This window comes from Pistacia vera, unplaced genomic scaffold (genome assembly GCF_008641045.1).
Source record: "Pistacia vera cultivar Batoury unplaced genomic scaffold, PisVer_v2 Contig433, whole genome shotgun sequence".
Taxonomy (NCBI): Eukaryota; Viridiplantae; Streptophyta; class Magnoliopsida; order Sapindales; family Anacardiaceae; genus Pistacia; species Pistacia vera.
The window spans coordinates 1,257,014-1,276,842 of record NW_022196261.1 but is presented as its reverse complement, the minus strand read 5'-3'; the positions used below and the strand labels follow the sequence as shown (position 1 = coordinate 1,276,842).

The following is a 19,829-nucleotide window of genomic DNA, read 5'->3' as shown; positions in this document are numbered from 1 at the left end:
GAGAGCCTATTTGGGTCTTTCGGTTCGGAGTGGTCCAGGTGTATCTGTACTTCATCCAACTCTTACATGGATAGTTGATCTAGCTCGGTCAGGAAGGTTGGATGGTTCTGTAATTGCTATGAAGTGTGACTTTTGCCTTTGAAGGCGTTCTTACAGCAGTCTCTCAAAGCCTTAAGATCGCCTTTTATTTCTCTTACTCTCCACTTTGTTGGAAACCTGATGGTTTAATAGAAGGTGGACAGGACAGCTCGCATGTCATGGATCCAAGGTCGACCCAAGATGACATTGTAGGGAGAGGCACAATGAAGTACCAGGAAGATAGTTTGTTTGTTGATTCCACTGACATAGACAGGCAAGGCGATTTCTCCAATAATGTACTTCTGCTTAAAATTAAACCCGACCAGGATGGTTGGGCATTTGTTGATGTTTGACTCATCCAGTCCCATGGCTTTCACTGCTTCAAGAAAGAGGATGTTTGTTGAGGATCCCTCATCTACGAACACTTTCTTGACAAGGATGTTGGCGATTTGGAGGGAGATGACCAGAGCATCATGATGAGGGGCGGCTAAAGTGGCTGGCTCATCATCTTCAAACTGGATGATCTGGTTGGTATATGCCCGAGGAGATGGATGGATTGACTTGACTTCTAGGTGTTGGTTGGCTCGGGCGTGCCGCTTGGTTGAGGAGTAACTTATCCCACTGATTTTTGACCCTCTAGAGATAATGGAGCAGAACCCCTTCGGTGTCAGTTCTTGAGGAGGGGGAGATGTTTCTTTCGAGCTTCTCTGGCTAATTGTATTCTTCCCTTTATCTATCAACAGGTTCCAGAGATGTCTCCTCTTTAATAGTGCCGCCACTTCCAATCTCAGGGTAATGCAATTGACGGTGTTATGACCATGGTCATCGTGAAATTCATACCACTTGGTTGTGTCCCTCTTCGCGTCAGGATTGCACTTGGCTGGGCACTTCACGATGGGTCCCATCTTTTTCATGATCGCCACGACCTGAGCTGGTTCAACGTTGACGTTGTACTATGGAATCTTGAAGTGCAGATAATCATATTGTTATTATTTTGTATCAATTTAATTATTGTTTACATACATAAACATATTTTTCTATTTGAATAAAATATAAGAAAATTATCATAGGTGAACGTCCAAATATTTTGAAAGTTTAAACTTCAGTTTATCGAAATTCGGTTTACCTGCCAGATTAATGTTAGAAGACCAAATTAAATTTTTTTATAACATCTAATACCAGAAAGTAAACATGAGTTGGAGAAATTAATATGATCTACATTTTTAAATAATGAGAACATTAATATATACACGAGGGTTGGCAAGAATCAAAATGATGAAGAATATGGTTTCAAAATGTGCCAATATGCCATTTAAAGTCAAATTAATTTTGAAAATCGTCACCAAAATAAATAGATTGGTTATGTATACGATTGAAGTGGATATATTTATTGGTGATCACGAAGTGCAAATTGAATGAAGAATAACAAACCAATGCAACATTAAACTTGAAATTCATAAACGGAATGAAGGACTGAAGGTAGATGATTGACCTAACTTTATAAATAATCAACTTATGAAAATAATTTTTTTTTTTTTTTTTTTAATTTTTTCAATTGCTTTTACTTTTGAACAATGACATGTGACAAATGTAAAATGACACAAATGGACTTCTCTTTTAATTAAGTGTTTTTTATTTTTTTAAATATGTTACAATTATTTAACAAAATTTTAAAAATTAAAAACACTTTACATCGCAGAGTTGCTAGATGACAGCAATCGGCAGTGGTCAAACGTCATCGAAGGTGCGCACGACAACACCTCAAGCTCCATTGGGTAGATCACCAGCCGATCTACCCAGTAGAGTGATCAAAGAGGCCGTTGGTTACGGCGTTTCGCTGTAGCAGGCCAAAAAGTGTCGACCGAATGTTTTCTGGCCTTCTTTTGTAATTATTTATAAAGAAAAAAAAGAGAATTAAAATTTTGGGTTTTTTTTTTTTTAATTAACCATATTAAAAGCAGCTTTTGAATTCTAAAAGCTATAAAAACTTACTTTTGGATTCTTTTTATACAACATATTATTTTATATTCAGCTTATTGTATAATCACTTTTCAAATTAGTTTATCCAACCCTTTTTGGATTATAGATTATGAAATAAGTGATTATTGGAGAAGCAACAACAATCTCAAACTGTTAGGATCCTACATTGAGATCTTACACCCACCAAGTGTGGTACTTAAACCTAAGGGCTCTTCCACCTATTAGGCCAGTGTTTTGGGTTGAGCTCTCCCTTGGGCTTGAGTTTTACTATTGGTGCTTTTCGTTGAGAGTTGGGCTACGGTAAGGGCTACCTTTGGGTCAATGTCGATAGAGTGAAAGCCGTTATGGATGTCAACTCTTGAAGGGGATTGCAATGTTAGGATTCCACATCGAGATCTCACACCCACCAAGTATGGTACTTAAACCTAAGCGCTCTTCCACCTATCAGGCCGGTCTTTTGGGTTGGGCTCTCCCTTAGGCTTGAATTCTATCACAAACTCACTGCAGAGTTAAAGTAATGAATTTATTTTATCTTCTAAACTTGGAACGAGAACTTTGAATTTTGAGGGTCATGAATGAGGATTTATTAGTATGAGTATTAATGGATGATATGCTAACACAACAAATCATAAATATTGACAGACCAAAATTGAATGGTGAATTAAATATAGGGAGACCAACAAAAAATGTTTATGATTCCCTCATCGGTGATGAGAGCATGACATCCTTAATGTTGAGAACTCAGAACCATAATGCAACAGCCTTTCAACTGAGAGATATAAATGAGAAAAATTTAATTTTCACTATCTTAAGGCTGAATTACCTTTTCACCTCTTATCTATTGCAAAAGGAACTTTTGTAATTTCAGAAACTATCAACAGCATCCCCATTTTATTAAATTCAAATGTTAACTTTAACAATGCAATAAATTTTTTTTTTAAAAAAAATTGCAGTAGGCCAGGGCGACTTGAAAATTGGGGTGGAGTTGATTACAATTTTCATCTTGAGGTATCACTAAATAATTTCCGTTTTTACATAGAAAATAATAATTTTTTTTGTCCTACTGTTAGGGTTTTACTATTAATTTAATAGATTAAGAGAAAATATGTTAATTGAATGATAAAATTTAGCAAAATAGTGATATTGCCAGGTAAATTATTATTTCAGACACCTAAAAGGAGAATTAAATTAACTGAATTCGGTGGTGAATTCTGAAGGTCCTACGGGCCGAAGCATTTGCAATAGCATAATGGGTTAAGACAATATGCCAAAGGCCCAAAAGGGGAAAAAGAGTTACATGTGAAAAAGGAGTGGTGTTATTAATCCCCTTAATCTCTTTCTAAGCTTATGATAAGAGTTCTTTTTTTTTTTTTTTTTTTTTGAATTATATATATTTTAAACTTGTAATTATCAAAAAAGGGCCTCATTCATTTTAGTACTACCAAATATTAGAAAACTCTATGTTTCTTAAAACACTAAATTCCCTTTTTTTTTTTTAAAGTTAGAATCATGATTTTAAGATTAAAAGTATTTTGAAGTGACAAACATGACTTCAATCAATGGAAAATAATAATCATGAAAAAGTAATCATTAATTTTTTTTTTTCAATTTTTTTTATCCACTATCTTAGATTTCTTGGTGAGAAGAAAAAATCATGAAAAAGCTTGATGCCACACAAAGCTCCCATTGCCCTCTTCCAGTAACAAAGTTTCTTTGCTTGACAACTTTGAATTTGAATCCCCTCTTTCTATGGTTTGGTGATTTGCTTGACAACTTTGAATTTGAATCCTCTACTTTTGTAGTTTGGTTGTTTGCTTGACAATTTTGAATCTGAATTCACTACTTATGCCCAATCTACAGCTTCTATTAGCCAAAGAAACAACTAACATAATGGAGAAGTATTTGAAAAAAAAAAAAATATATATTGTGAGTACATTTTAAAGAAGATATATGATATTGTTGAATGAATTATGAATGCATTGAGATCTAACTTGAGATATTAATGGGAATTTCACTCTAGAGAAAAAATAGGTAATGGGGTTAACAAAGAAATGTAGGAAGAAAAATATTAGAGAAAGGTAACATTAGAACAAAATATAATAATTTGTAAATTACATTTTAAAAACAATTTTAATTATTATTAGGCTTTAAAAGGGGATTAAATGGGTTTAAATAACACTACTCATGAAGAAGGGATAAGACTAGTAACCCATTGCTGGGAAAATGGATAAAAAGGAGGACCATTTCTTAGAAAAGTGGCCAAGTTGTTCCTAAGATTAAGGAAAAAGTAATATTGAACTAATGAGACTAAAAGAGGCCTATAAATGCACTGGAGAAACGAAAGAGTAATACTATACTTACAACTGAGTTATATAAATAAACAAAAAATAAAGGATAAAATATTCATTTTACATCGATTTTTTGTAATTTTTATCTGTTTGTATGACTCAGTTGTAAGTAAAATATTATTTGGAACGAAAAGGGAGCATTCAAAGCAATAGTGCCTAGAAATTTTGGTTAAAGAGGCATCTTAGGGATTTTAATATTTCATTTTTTTTTGGTGGTAAACTTCAACGTATGAAAAAATTTATAAAGAATTAAAAAAAAGAAAAAAGAAAAAAAGAAGAGATTACCATAGACAAAGAGCCTAATAAACCTTACACATCATAAAAATTTCTAGTAAAATAAAAATAAATGCTAATATAAAATGTTAACAATTGATAATTTATTTATTTATTATATCAGGAACTGTTCTTGATGAATATTTATATTTTGAAAACGTTGCCTAATCACCTCATTGGTAATGTTATCACTTAAAAAAAAAAAAAAAAAAAAAAAAATTGATGTTTACTGTAAATTTTCCTATTTGTATTATTCTTGTAAGAATTGAGGTTTTAATTAATTAAAGTTTATTGATTAATATAAAGAGAACAAATAAATAATCAATGATAACAATAAGTTAACAAAAATATATATAAACTTAAAATAAAAATTTAACTTACATGTAGAAAAATGAAATTATGTTTAATTAATACTTGAAGGGACTGTTTAGATTGAGGGCAAATAAGATAATGAGAGTAAAATTCATTTATTTTGCAAGATTCATATGTTTGGTTTGCAAGTAATGAAATATTACGGCAATATTTTACTGCAAATACTAGTTACTGTTGGTAATATGGGGGGTAATCTTATTATCTTGCTAGGGGTTGTTATTAAAACATTATCGGGGTAATATGATTTTTCTTCCCATTTTGCCCTTAATTAAAAACTATTTCGGACACAATTGCCCTCAAATGTTTACCAAATAACAATTACCCAACCCCCCTATATTTGAGAAATTAGCTAAAATACCCTAGCCACAAAAAAGTTTAAAAGTTAACAAAATACCCCCAACCATCCAAGACCACCGCCGACCGTGACTCACCACCATCGGCCATAGGTGTCTGTCGCCGTAATGGTGCACGATTGACAGGATTTGGTCGATCGTGCACCTATAAGGCTTTTTTCGGCCATGGATCATAGATCCATGGCTGGAAACGGCTAGATCTGACATTTCTATGGCCGTTTCATGGCCAAAGATGTGGCCGTGAAATAACCACAGATCTGGCCGTGAAAGGGCCAGATCTTTGGCTGTGACATTTCACGGCCAAAGATTTGGCTTTTTCACTGCTAGATCTGTGGCTGTTTCATAGTCACATCTTTGGCTGTGAAATGGCCATAGATCTGGTCGTGAAAAGGCCATGGATTTGTGATCCATGGCCATTTTCGGCTTTGCCAGCACACGACAGGCCATATATGGCCAGTCGTGCACCATTCCGTAGACTGCCAGCAGCGGGCAGCAGTGGTGGCTAGCTATCGACAGCAGCTTGGGGTGGGTGAAGGTGATTTTGCTACAAATTAAAGTTTTATATGGTTGGGGTGTTTTAGCAAAATTTCAAATGTAGATGGTTAAAAGAAACGATTCAAAAAATAATAATAAAAATTACTATTATATTAATATTTAAAAAGGAGGGCAATTTAGTAATCTATATAACATACCTATCCATTTATCCTCCCAACCAAACATATTATTCACCAATTTATTCGAACCAACCAAACACATTTTATAAACATTCCCAATAATCTTCAAGGTGATATTTCTTTCTGTTAATATAATATACCCCTATAATAAAACATTATATGATCCAAACGCCCCCGAAGAGATAATTACTTATCCTATTTTAAGAGTCAAATTAAAAAAACAATCCATCTCTAATTTTTTTTTTCTATTGTTTGTATGTTTGTTGGGGTGTATATTATGCTCATTCGTGTTTAATATAATTGAAATACTTCATATTTAGGAAAAAAAATTCCAAAAAGCATTTTTAAAAATTTATTTCCACAAAACTTGTAGAATCGATTTGCTAGCGTGGGGTATAATAATAATAACCTCGCTTGAATGGGTCATTTTGATATTTTATATGGATGATATTAATATTTTGCATAATAGATTATATGGAAACTATCAATATGACCCATATAAAATATAAAAAAGTCTACTTGATCGTGGTTAAGATATTATACCCCACTTCAGCCAAGTATCACTTGAGTTTAAGCGCTCTAGTCATTCATTAGATTTTTGGAAAACTGAATTTTCAACTCAATTTGAATTAACACAATTCATTTTTTACTTTCTTTATACACTAAACATATTTTAGGCACTTCATATATTTAACACTTTATTATTTCAAAAACTTAACTAAAAACCATAAATTCTATATTTCAATCTTAAATCAAAAGCTTTTCTCATTTTCATGGAATCTTGTGATTAAGTGTGAAAGACAAGGGTAGAAGTGTACAAAAATCTTATGAGAGGTCTTGTTTATTGGTTGTCAAATTTGGGAGAGTGTGAATTTAGAGGGGAAGAAATTGCTAAAATACGTAATTAGAAAACCCAAAGTTGACAAAATCTTGCTACATTAAGAATTTAAAGGGACATATGTTGTTTTTTATATATAATATATATATATATATATATTTATATTATATATAATTATATATATATTACATGCGGGTTGTTCGCCATGTGGCACGTTTTGGAACTTATAGAATTGTTCCATTTTGACACATAGGATTTGTGATTGTTATGTGGTTGAATTTTATTGGTGATGTTGTAGAGAGATATTAATTGCTGAATTGGTATTCCAAATCCAAAGGTAAAAGCATACTTATTTGAGCGACACGTAGGACATTTTTTTTTTGGCTCTAAAATTGGTTTATTTTGGAGCTCTAGAATTGCTCTCTCTTGCCACATTGGATGTGTGGTTTAACGAGGTATTTTTAACTCTAAGATTCATGAATACCCATGCTGGTTGTTCGCCATGAATACCCATGCGGATTGTTCACCATGTGACACATTTTGGAAGATCTAGAATTGCTCAATTTTGACACATTGGACAGTCAAATTACTCTATCTTGACACCCTGGGTTGGTATTTATTGCGTCATCTATAATTAATAATTAAAAATAATAATAATAGAGGTGCATTACATTGACATTCTAAAGATGTGAATTAATAACAAGTATACAGGTGTATTGGATTGATATTACTTATTGCATTGTATTGACATTGGAAAACTCTCTTCATATTGAATTCGTATTTAATTGCGTTAGTATTCAAAAAGTCTAAATAAGGGGTTATAAAAGGGGCGCATGTTCAGTTGTGGATCATCCAATTTGTTAATTGGTGTCAACAATACGTCTAGTCTTTTGTTAATTGTTTATAGGTCATGTTAATTTGTGTCAATAATATGTCTGTTCTTCATGGTTTTTTTTTTTATTATTTATGTTTTTGTTGTTGTTTATAGGTCAAAGATCATGAATCGGCACAGAATAAAGGCATGATGTACGATTGACACTGTCAGATGAGTTGTTATTTTGATTTGTTCTTTGGAACTATAAGTATATCTTCTAACTAATTTAATGTGAAACAGTAAGTATGTCTCCTATCTATTTTAATGGTTATTGTTAGATTGAATGATTGTTTTTGTTCGATCAATTTATTTGATTGATTAATTGTATTCCTTCCGAACGATCAGTCTGTTCCTTGATAATTTTAATATGAAGATTAATTAAATTTTGTTGTTTCCATTTCTAGGTACCAGTTTTATTATGAATGGATAATTGCTCATTAACAATGTTGACATGAAAATTGATTACATTTTATTGTGTTTGTTTTCAAGGGGATGAGGATATGCGTTTGTTATTTCGTTTGCAGAGTCATTTTTTCATTGCGTCCATTCTGTCGATCAACCAGCATGAGATGTTAATTTGTTGATTTCGTTTTCAGGTTACAGGGAAAAAAGTTGACATGTTCATACAATTGTCAGCATGTTCTGTATCAAGTTGTGTTTATTAAGTCTTCGGTGAGGTTATTGATTTAGTATGTTTGTGGTTGTAGCCGATCGGTGTGAACTACATCAAATAACATGAATTGATTGGCTTACAGTTTTGGCTGAACTGTGAGTATTTGTTGTCATTATATTCATACTATGGGCAATTAGTGTTTCCCTGTATTGTTGATGCTGAGTAACATTAAACGTTGATAGTTTGTATTTTGTTTAAATATTTTTTTACTGTTTTTTCTATCATGCTATCTATTTGTCCCAGTAGATATGTGAGTATTTGTTTTGGGACTGAACGTTTTATGTTAACAAGGCTTGTATGAGTATTGTTTTTGCTGGCTTTGTTTTTAGGTAACACAATCGGCCCTTAACTATTATCGATTTGTGCTGCTCGGTGCACTGGTGTCACAAAGTAGCACTATTCGATAGTAGTTGAGGTTCGATTTTGTGATTTATGAATGGAATCTTATTGTATCGAAGTTGGTTATTGTGGATGTCAATGATCCGTCCAAGTCAACGAGGAAAGTCCACGACATAAGATTTGGTTATTCCAGTTCAGTGTTGATGGATTGTGATAGTTGCTTTTGTGCAAGTTATTTTACCTGCATGAACATTTGCGGTTTGAAATTTAATGATGTAAAGATTTGTTGGTTGTATTCAATATAAGGTGATTTTGAGATATTCAATTGTGTGTCCCAATCATCTATGTATTTATTAATACTCAGGCAATATATCAAAGGTGTGCTTTCTGAATCATGATATTTTATGGGAATGAATTATAACAAACAAATCGAGTTTTTTATTTCTTTTAACAATATGTGGGTATTGCATTGGCATCTCGAAGATCTAACCATTTTGACATCCTTATAATGTTTTCTAAGTTATGGGTTTATCAAAATATTTACTATCCTTTCCTTTGGACTTGCTCCAATTAAATATTCGTAAATCTTATTGTCTAATACTTCAACTATAAAAAATAACCTGAAAGTGATCAATATAGTAACGGGTGGAACTGTATCAAGGTATACAAATTCCAATCAAATTCATAGTTTAGCGGTGTTCCTTAAAAAGTTATAACAATTTATAAATGCAATTAAATACATCATGGTTATGGTTCGACAATGCAATGTAGACCTCGATGATACCTTCATCTGTTGAAATTTCAAGCATTCTTAAATGATGGATGAATTATATATTGGTGTTTGCCTTATTACCGTTCTATAGCCAAATTGATGGTTTGACAGTGAAGTTATCGACCACAACAGGCTTTGAGCAATCATAATTATGGATGATGGTTAGGCAAAGAATTCCATACAATTTGTTAGACAATTTTTTAAAGGTGCCGAACTATAATATTAATAAAAAATTGAAGCGGCTTGAAGTCTCTTTCAGTTGAAAATTTCAGTATCGGTATATAAACGATAAAGTTTATGATTTGCATTGTAATAAACCATTTGCTGTAAGATATATATTTATCCAAAATTGATAGGTAGAGTGTACTGTTATGTGATACTTTCAATGTGATATTAGTATTAATGGTCAGGATATTAGAATTTTGGTTTAATTATAGGTTAATGTACTTTCTTTTTTATTGATGTGTTCGGTATTACGATGATGTTTGGTATTCTGATATTTAATGTCGTTCTTAATATTGTGTTTTTATTAAAGTGTTGATGAAATATATGGTATTGTTTATGTCACATAATAGTATAAGTTTGTGTCATATGCAATTTAAATAAGGATTACAACTGTCCACATAAGAAAATAAAAAAAATAAAAAACTTCCAGTCGTTATTTAATTTTGTTATTATTGTTTTGTTGTTTATTAAGTGTTATTGAAGTTGATGCAATTTTGTGGATATATATTTGTTTGAAAGAAATCGATACATTGTATTTGCTATGTATTATTGTTAATTTGAAATTAATGTGAATTGTGAAGAGTGTTCATCTGAATGTGAAGGGTTTTATACATAACTCTTGAAATTAATGTGTTTGTACATCATTAGTTCGTATATCAAGCTATCCAAATTTCGTCCATCCTTAAATCATGGGTAAGTATCCAAATCCACGGTTTAGCACTATTCCTAGAAAAGTTATAAGAAATTATAAATGTAATTAATTATATCGTGATTATGGTTCGGCAATGGAATCTGGGTCTCGATGAAATTCTAAGCATTCTTAAATTATGGATTGGTATTTGTGCTATTACCATTCTATAGCCAAATCGATGGTTTGACAGTGAAATTATCGATCACAGTAGGTTTTGAACAATTATAATTATGGGCAATGGTTAGGCAATGAATTCCATACAATTTGTTAGACAAATTTTTAATGATGCCGAACTATAATATTAATAAAACATGGAGCAACTTAATTTCTCTTTGAGTTTATATAAGCAAAGTTGCCAAACTATAATATTAGTGAAAAAATTGAAGTGGCTCAATGTCTGTCCCAGATGAAAATTTTAGTATCAGTCTATAAACAATAATGTTTATCATTTGCATTGTAATAAACCATTTGCTGTGCTATAATTTATTCAATATGTCAAAGCCATGGTTTATAAGTCATGGAATTTTATGCGGATAGATTGTATCAAACAAGCTGCCAAACTAATCATGCAGCTTGATGGCTTAATACACTTACTTTTTCATTGATATGTTCAGTATTTTGATCATGTTTGATGTTCTGATTTTTAATACTGTTCTTAATAGTGTTAGTCTGTTGATATCGTGTTTTGTAGCTTTACAATTATTCCTCTTTGATGCGTTGGATTTGTACTATTAATATTTTTATAGGTGCATTCTGTTGACGCTGCAAATACTTATAGATATATATATTTATTCAAAATTGATTGATGCATTGTACAGTTATGTGATACTTTCAAAGTGATATTACTGTAAATGGTAAGGATATCAAAATTTTGGTTTAATTATCAGTTAATGTACTTCCTTTTTTATTGATGTGTTTGGTATTATGATGATGTTTGGTATTCTGCTATTTAATGTCGTTCTTAGTGTTCTCATTAAAGTGTTGATGAAATAAATGCTATTGTTTATGTCACATAATAGTATAAGTTTGTGTCAAATGCAATTTAAATAAGAATTACAGTTGTCCACATAAAAAAATAAAAAAATCCCAGTCGTTATTTAATTTTGTTATTATTGTTATGTTGTTTATTAAGTGTTATTGAAGTTGATGCAATTTTGTGGATAGATATTTATCCGGAAGAGATCGATACATCGTATTTGCTATGTATTATTGTTAATGCGAAATTAATATGAAGTGTGAAGAGCGTTTATCTAAATGTGAAAGATTTTATACATAACTTTTGAAATTAATGTGTTTGTTATATATATGTGGTTGTTTATGTTGTCGTACATGATTAAGAGGAATAAGTAAAGGTACTTGAAAGTACATCATCAAATCATTGTTTCAGAAAAAAAAAGCAAAACAAATAGATTGCTGGCATAGTTCTAATATAGTTCCTATTACAAGTAATGTGATACCTTCAATTATTTTCATCCTTCTATTGTAATACTGCATATGTTGGGTTATGAATTCGTCTATAAAAGCTAATAATTTGCGTATAATAATATTATAGAATTGTAATAAAGAAATTGACGAACAATATTGTAGTGACGATTGTAAATCAGTAAGTTCTTTTTTGGAGTTTAAAATTACAGTGCCAAATAAAAAAAATTCCGCATAGTATTAAATTGTCATAAGAAATATTTATAGTATGAATTAGATTATAAAATCGAACATTAACTTATTTATTTATAATTGTGATACACAGACATTTGCTTTAATTGTAAAATCTCCATTAGGTATCGTTATTGCTTTTATTGAATTGTATTAAGGATGAATTTCTTTTTGCAGGCAATTCATAACAATGTCTAATAAATTTCTTAAAGATATTGATGAATCAAGAGATGACTGGATAGTTATTGTCAGAGTATCTAGATTGTGGGAGTTAGGAATTTTAGAATGGGTGACGAACTTATGAGCCTTGACATGATTTTGATTGATCAACAGGTATAAAATATACTCTGATAATAATGTTAAGATTTTTATTTCCGATTTATGCAAGTTTGTTGAAATTTGTGGTTTTCATTGGTTTTTTAGAATCAAGTTATGCATGGCTTGATACCAAAGAATAGGATTGCAAAGTTTAAAAATCAGCTTCATGTAGGGTCGATATATTTGATTAGACATATAAAAGTTATACCATTTGCTCCTTCTTATAGACCCATTGAGGGAAAATATTGTATACAATTTCTCATGATCATGACTGTGCAAGAATTAAAAGAACCAAGGATTGTCATTCCGAGATATAAATTTGATTTTTCTGGTCTTGATGATCTTCAAAATAGGACAAATGATACAAGGTTATTATCAGGTATAGTTAGTTTGAATATTTGTATTTTAAATGCATGAGAAATATTTTTGTACATCAAATATGATAAATTATATGCAGATATCATTGGAGTTTTAAATGCAATAAGAGAAATTGAAGAGATCAAATCAACAAAGACTAAAAAAAGAGATATCAGATTGCAGATGGTAGAGTAAGTTCTTTTGTTAATATTTTTACGTTCTTCTTCTACTTTAAATAATTTACACTGATATTAATTTCAGGGAAGTAGTTGACATTACGTTATGGGGAAAGTTTTCTGAAGAAATAGGTGAATATTTGCAATCAGCGAGTACCAACCCAATTGTCATAATAGTTACTTCAATGAATGTTAAAAATTTCCAAGGTAATAAAAGTATATTACATGGAATTAATATATTTTCCATTACTAATTTATGTTTTTTTTCCATATAGGACGATTATATCTAATTACAACCTCGGCATCTAGAATTTATATAAATTTAGATATTGGGGAGGTGTATTCTCTACAGAAAGAGTATGTGTTTAAGAAATAGTTCTTTAAAGTAATTTCATGGATAGAATGATATTTAACATTTTATCTACTCTTTGTTATTTCAGAATAAAAATTCTGCAAGTAATTCGATTACCGAAAAAGATTCTTAATCAAGTTCCGATTGAGAAGGAAATGTTTGGGAATGGAACATCACTGAAACATGTTACTAATCTCCTATGGCATGATGTTGATGAGGTACAGTATTCACTCAAAAAGTTAAACTGATTATTATAACATAATTTGTGAACAAAAATTATAATTGTATAGGTGATGGAGTATACAATTAAGGCCAAGATAATCAAAGTTGATGATATTTATGGTTGGTGTTACAATTCCTGCACCTATTGAAAGAAGAAAATTCCTGATATTAATACCTATTTATATTGTGACAAATGCATCAAGAAATCTAAATCTCCTTAGATGAGGTATAGTATTGTTTATTTTTTAGTGTTTGTAATTATGTATTGTCAATGCAATAAGGAGTATATTTAGTTTTAGACATTTATTTGTAACAATGTTTAGTCAATGTTATAACAGGTACAAGGTAGAAATGAGATTGTCAGATAGAACTGTCGAAGCAACTTTTATATTGTTTGATACAGTGATGCAGAGATTGGTTGGGTTATCATGTTCACAACTGTTGAACAAACAAGGTAATGATTAGAAGAATATCCCAAAAGTTTTAAGTGAGCTATCTCGACATATGTTCGTTTTTAAGATCAAGTTGAGAATTATGGATCTGAAGGAAGGATACGAATCTTATACTATGACAAAAGTTTTTTCGATTGATGAGAATCTTAAGGATGAATATAAATTGCGAGAATTGCAAAAGGTCAGTATAATTTTTATTCTTAAATAATTAATTTTCATAATTTTGAAGTGATATAAATGTTTTGTAAAATACAACAAGCAAACAATGAAGAATATGGATCACAATCCTCGATGTCAGACGTGACTTAATATGAAATATTGACACCAAAAATCAAGGATGTGTCTAGAAAAATGGTGGCAGGAGTAGATGCTGATGATGCTGAAGACAGAATAGAGAATTCTTGTACAGACATGTTAGACACATCGAAAGAGAGGGAACGAGGAAATGAATAGAAAGAAAATGATGATGAGAATGTTAAAAGCAGTAGTAGGAGTTACAAAAGCAACCTGAAAAAAAAGTTGAAGTCTTGATAAAGTGATCATGTCACGTTTGATGGATTAAGTGTATAGTGTAATTGTGACTTCATTTGTGTAAATACTTTATCTTGATTGATGGATGCCAACATAAATAAATATAACATTAAACCGCAATTACTATAAAACAATGAACAAACTATTTCATGTAAAAAAAAAAAAAAAAAAGGGAGAGAGAGAGAGAGAGCATTCCAGGGAAATTGGATAAATTGGTTGCAACTTCAATTTCAAGGCTTTGTTTAGATAAAACAAGTCAAATTAATGAGTGACATCAAAATCAAGATATGATTGTTGTAATCCCATATGTGTATCATACGGGATTAGAACAATCATATTTTGATTTTTTATGATGGTTTTTAACCACGAGATTCGTAATAATTACATAGGCATTCAAAAATTTGGAATTGAATATTCAACAATTCAAAATTTTTATTCTTAAATAGTTAAATTGATTGAACTTTTGACTCTACGGATGATCAAGTTGTATGTTTGAAATATGAAATATGATCGAATTACATAACACATAACAACAATAGAAATACAAAAAAATGATTAATAATCGGGTATAATTCTAGGTTCGACATATTGTTTACTACAATTAGTATAAAACGTTATGGTTTAGTTTTGATATTTTGAGCCGGAGTAGATAGTGTATTACTTCATAGATGTTACTGTGAAAGAATTAAATGCATGTTGTCCCCTGAAATTCATGTGATTTTATGTCAATATTTATTCATGGGATGAGATTTGTTTGAATTATAGTTTAATGATAGTAATACATCATTGAGGAAATACAATTTTTAAAGATAGATTATCACAACATTAATAGTTCGATATACTTTTATATCTGAAAATCTATTTTTTTTTTAAATAATAATGAAACTATGAAATTTCTAATCAATTATAGTTTTCAAATTATTAAATTTTTTGTTACTGTTTTAAATGATAAAAAGAAGTATAACATATGTTTGTGGTTGGTCTGGCAGTAGGACCATTATCAATTTAATTTTATTAAATTTTTCAGTAATGTTTAGATGTGAGTATGTCTAACAAAATTGCGAAAGTAACTTTTACGTTGTTTGATATAGTAGTCCAGAAATTAATTGGATTATCATGTTCTTAATTATTAAACAAACAAAATTTTTGAATGAATTGTGTGAACAGATGTTTATTTTGAGAACTGGACTGGAGATTATTGATTTTAAAGAAATATATGAATCCTATGTTGTGAGTAAAGTTTTAGTAGACAATGTTGAAATTGAAAATTATTATAAGTTACAAAAATTATAGAAGATTGGTATAAATTTTAAGTTTAAATAGTTGATCTTGAAAATATTCAAGTGATATTAAATATCATGCATAATTCATTGCAAAATATTGACATTGAATGTCAAAAACGTATCTACAAATATAATATCGATTATACAAGCAGATGATCCTAAAAATATAATTAGAACATTTTTATACAATCATATTAGGGGTATCAGAAAAGAGAAAAAGAACTATAAAAGCAATCCAAAAGAAACAACATAACATTGCAATATTCATGCAAAAAAAGTTAGCCAAATGTTTATTGGGTTCACGTAAAAACTATAAAATCAGTTCAAAACAAACAACATTGAAATTTTCATAAAAGTATTCATTTCATACTGAATAGATTAAATACATAAGCAAATTGGGTCTTCATTTGTGAATATTCTTTCTCTTGCTTGATGGGGGTCTACCTCTACAATGAGGTTGTTGCTTATGCACTGGTTGAGAGAATACATTGATTGTGTCCTGAACTTCTATTGAATCTGCTGGTAAGATCATGTTCTTCTATTTACTCATCAATTCTAGACATAATCCAGTGTACTTCTCTGTCTGCAAGCAAACAAAATAAACACAATTTTTCTAATCTTCTCAACTGTTCAAATTCGTTTCACCAATTTCATATATTAAATATAGTTTGTGCAAAGACATATTATTTTGCTATAAAAATATTGTGAGTTTATAAATGCTATAAAACAACGTATCTGATTAATAATGTGTAGAAGTCATACTGCTTCAAGTTTCCTAGATGCATTTTGTAGTTTCAAAGCCAATTGATGATTTTCTTCTGTTAAGGTTTCAACCTGAATTTGAGTGAAAAGAAAATCATTAAGATCATTAACAACACTTAAATAGATATAGCGTTTTAAATCATCTAAAAATGCAAATGATAATCTACCAAAATCTCTATACCTTCTTCTGGGATTCGAAGTACAAATCCCTGTATCTGGTTTGCTGATTTTTTATTACATGTATCAAATGGTCAACCTTTGCTTTCAAATTTTCAATTGTATTACTTGGTTTAGGCTCTTTTATCAGCTGAGGTGATTGCAGTTTGATCTCTTGGTTGCTGTCAATGAAAACCACCGATTCTATCACAAGCTGAATGTCATCATTGTGAGTTTTTGCAACTGTTCCATGAAGTCTTGCAGAGCGCCTACCAGGACGTCTACCAACTTTCTTCCGTTTAGTTTCCGCAACTGTTCCTTGAAGTCTTGTCATCATTTTGTGATTCGTCTTTTCCATTCTACTAAGATTGCATAATAAAGCAGATCAAATACGAAACTGAAATATATTAACGAGAAAAACACCTGGTAAAAAAAAAAAAAAAAAAAACACAAGGAAAAGCATTGTTATCTCAAACATATAAATTCTGAAACAAGAAATTTCTATCTAAAAATTGTTGTAACAAGTTATTTTTTGTTTCTTCCCTTTGTGTGACCTTCAAGTATTGATTTCTTATGAATGGTAAACCTAAGTTTTCATTTTTGGTAACGCTTAATTCAAATTTTTGTACAAGTGTTACAATTGCATAGAAATAACTTCAATTGGTAGGAATGCCCATCAAATACAACTTTATACTATAACATTAAACAAAATTTCACGATAGATTATAGAAACAAACATATGAAACTACTACCAAAAACAAAGAACAGTATTGAAAAGAGGGATGAGATATACAATAACTGATTCGGCAATGTAGAAAATCTCGACATGAAAGCTTTAAACCTTTTGAGAGAAAATCGCCACTGACATAAGAGAAAGCCGAAATGATTACACTGAAAGTGTGTTGGATAGACAATGGGCGTGAACACAACTTAAAGAAATAGAAAATGCGTTAGATAAAGAAACACTAGATAAATGAATATAATAATGAAACATAAATGACTGTTAATCCGTCGACTGTAGAAAACTGGTTGGACCGATGTTTTTTAAATAGCAGGTGCATGTTTTAATAAAATAATATTTATTTTTTTACTAATACTTCGAACAACATTATTGTTAAATATTGCAAAAATTAGGTGAATATATACTTAATTCAAGGAAGTCAACCGACGAAATATAACTGGAATGAAAAACTAAAATGTCATTACTAATTTAATAAGGTATTTACCTAATTAATATAAAACCATCAAGCAAATTAAAAAAACAAATTACTTTAATATACGGTTTCATATTAATTGAGTTTGATAATGTTCATAAACATTATATCATTCATTGAACTATAACATTCCTACCATTGGTCTATTAAACAATTAATAATAACTTATAAAGAAGAGCTTAAATAAGAAGAGAAAACGAACATATGGAAAACAATCAGACATGTACTATTATATTTTTTTATTACTATTTCTTATGTTCGTTTTCCAGATGTAATAATTTATTAAATCGATGAAACGTTTCAAGTCAGTGCATGTTACCTCGGTTGGGTTTTTGATGTTTTGGGGTTCTTCAATTGTTGTATATTTAATAGGGCATATCTGTATGTTTTCCATGTGTTCGTTTTCTCTTCTTATTTAAGTTATTCTCAAAACTGTATTTATATATAAGTATCAATCTCAACTTCTATTCATATAACTTTTATACGTTTGTACACTCTCTTTATCTGTTTTAGCTGTAATTGGTTCGATAATGGCTGGAGAAAAAGGAGACCTACAACAGATTTTGAGCGACATTGACCAGAATGTTACCGATACAAATACTATGAAAACAAAAATAAGAGAAGGCATGCATTTGCTAGTCCAGGTCATGAATTCTATAGTCATTGTTGTTTCGAATCTGAAAGCAAAGGATACTTTGCTTTTTGCAGATGAGGAACAACTTGGAATGGGAAGACGTCAAGAGAGAAGGTAATACAAATGTTATGTAAAAAAACTAAACAAAAAATATTATAAACTCTAAACATTTCAGTGACTTATTTATTTGGAATTCAATTTTATATTATCCTATTATTTTCATATATATAGTTATAATGCAATTTGTATTTCTAGCATGTTTAAATATTTATTGGAATTCATTGTCTTTTTTTAAACCTGTTAGTGTAGCAATGGGTTACATACAAAAGGAGTTCAAATAGATACTACAAAATGTTCGCAGCAACATTGAAAATCTAAATGGTACAAGAGAAAAATGCAACGATATGATTGGTGCTTTATTTGAAATCGTGGACGATGTTAAGCATATTGTTGCTGGTCTTAATACACGGGAGTATTCGATTGATCTCAAAAAAGAAGAATCAAAATGTTCTGATCAGATGACTACAAAACCTGAATCTACACCATTTTCGAACCTTGATAAACATATAAGGCAATGTACTCATGTATTTTGATATTAAAATATATTAAACAGATCTTTGTTCTCGTATAATTTTTTTTTTTTTTTTTTTTTGTTTACTCTTTGAAATTATTTTCCATTGGTTAAACAATAGGATTGCAATATTGTAATACCAGTATTTGAATATTTGCTGATACAATCCAAGTTAATGTTCTTAAGAGTGTACCAATGATTAACCAAGTACAGGTTGTATAGCAATTACAATAGCTCTACACACAGTTTAGTAATAATATATCAGGGATTATTTTTACTAATACAAATATAAACCACTATGAAATGTAACCCAGTAAACACCATCATTCAACACAATCCTTGATGACATCAGAAGCTCAGAAATGGATTCACATCAATACACTTTTCAATATTCTTCTTAAAGTCAATCCCGCATTGCTGCAACATCTCCATTGAATCACTTGCAAACCACAAGTAGATAAATTTCCATTGTCGTGCGAAAACGTTAGCCCCAATCAAATGAATTTCAACATAACTTTCAACATCTAGTACTTATAATTGCTTATATTTATATTCTTGAAACTCCCAGACAAACACAAAAGAACACTAGCAAACTCGGTACCCGTGGCTATGTAATCCTACTTATCAACAATTTCACGAATTTAACCAAATTCCTCTT

General features: G+C 30.3%; 1 protein-coding gene across 1 annotated transcript; it reads right to left on the bottom strand.

The window, feature by feature from the left end:
- Positions 1-224: 224 nt before the first annotated feature.
- Positions 225-983, bottom strand: LOC116143884. Its single transcript, XM_031429330.1, has one exon. The coding sequence runs from the start codon at positions 981-983 to the stop codon at positions 225-227; it is 759 nt and encodes a 252-aa protein (XP_031285190.1).
- Between the last annotated feature and the right edge of the window lie 18,846 nt (positions 984-19,829).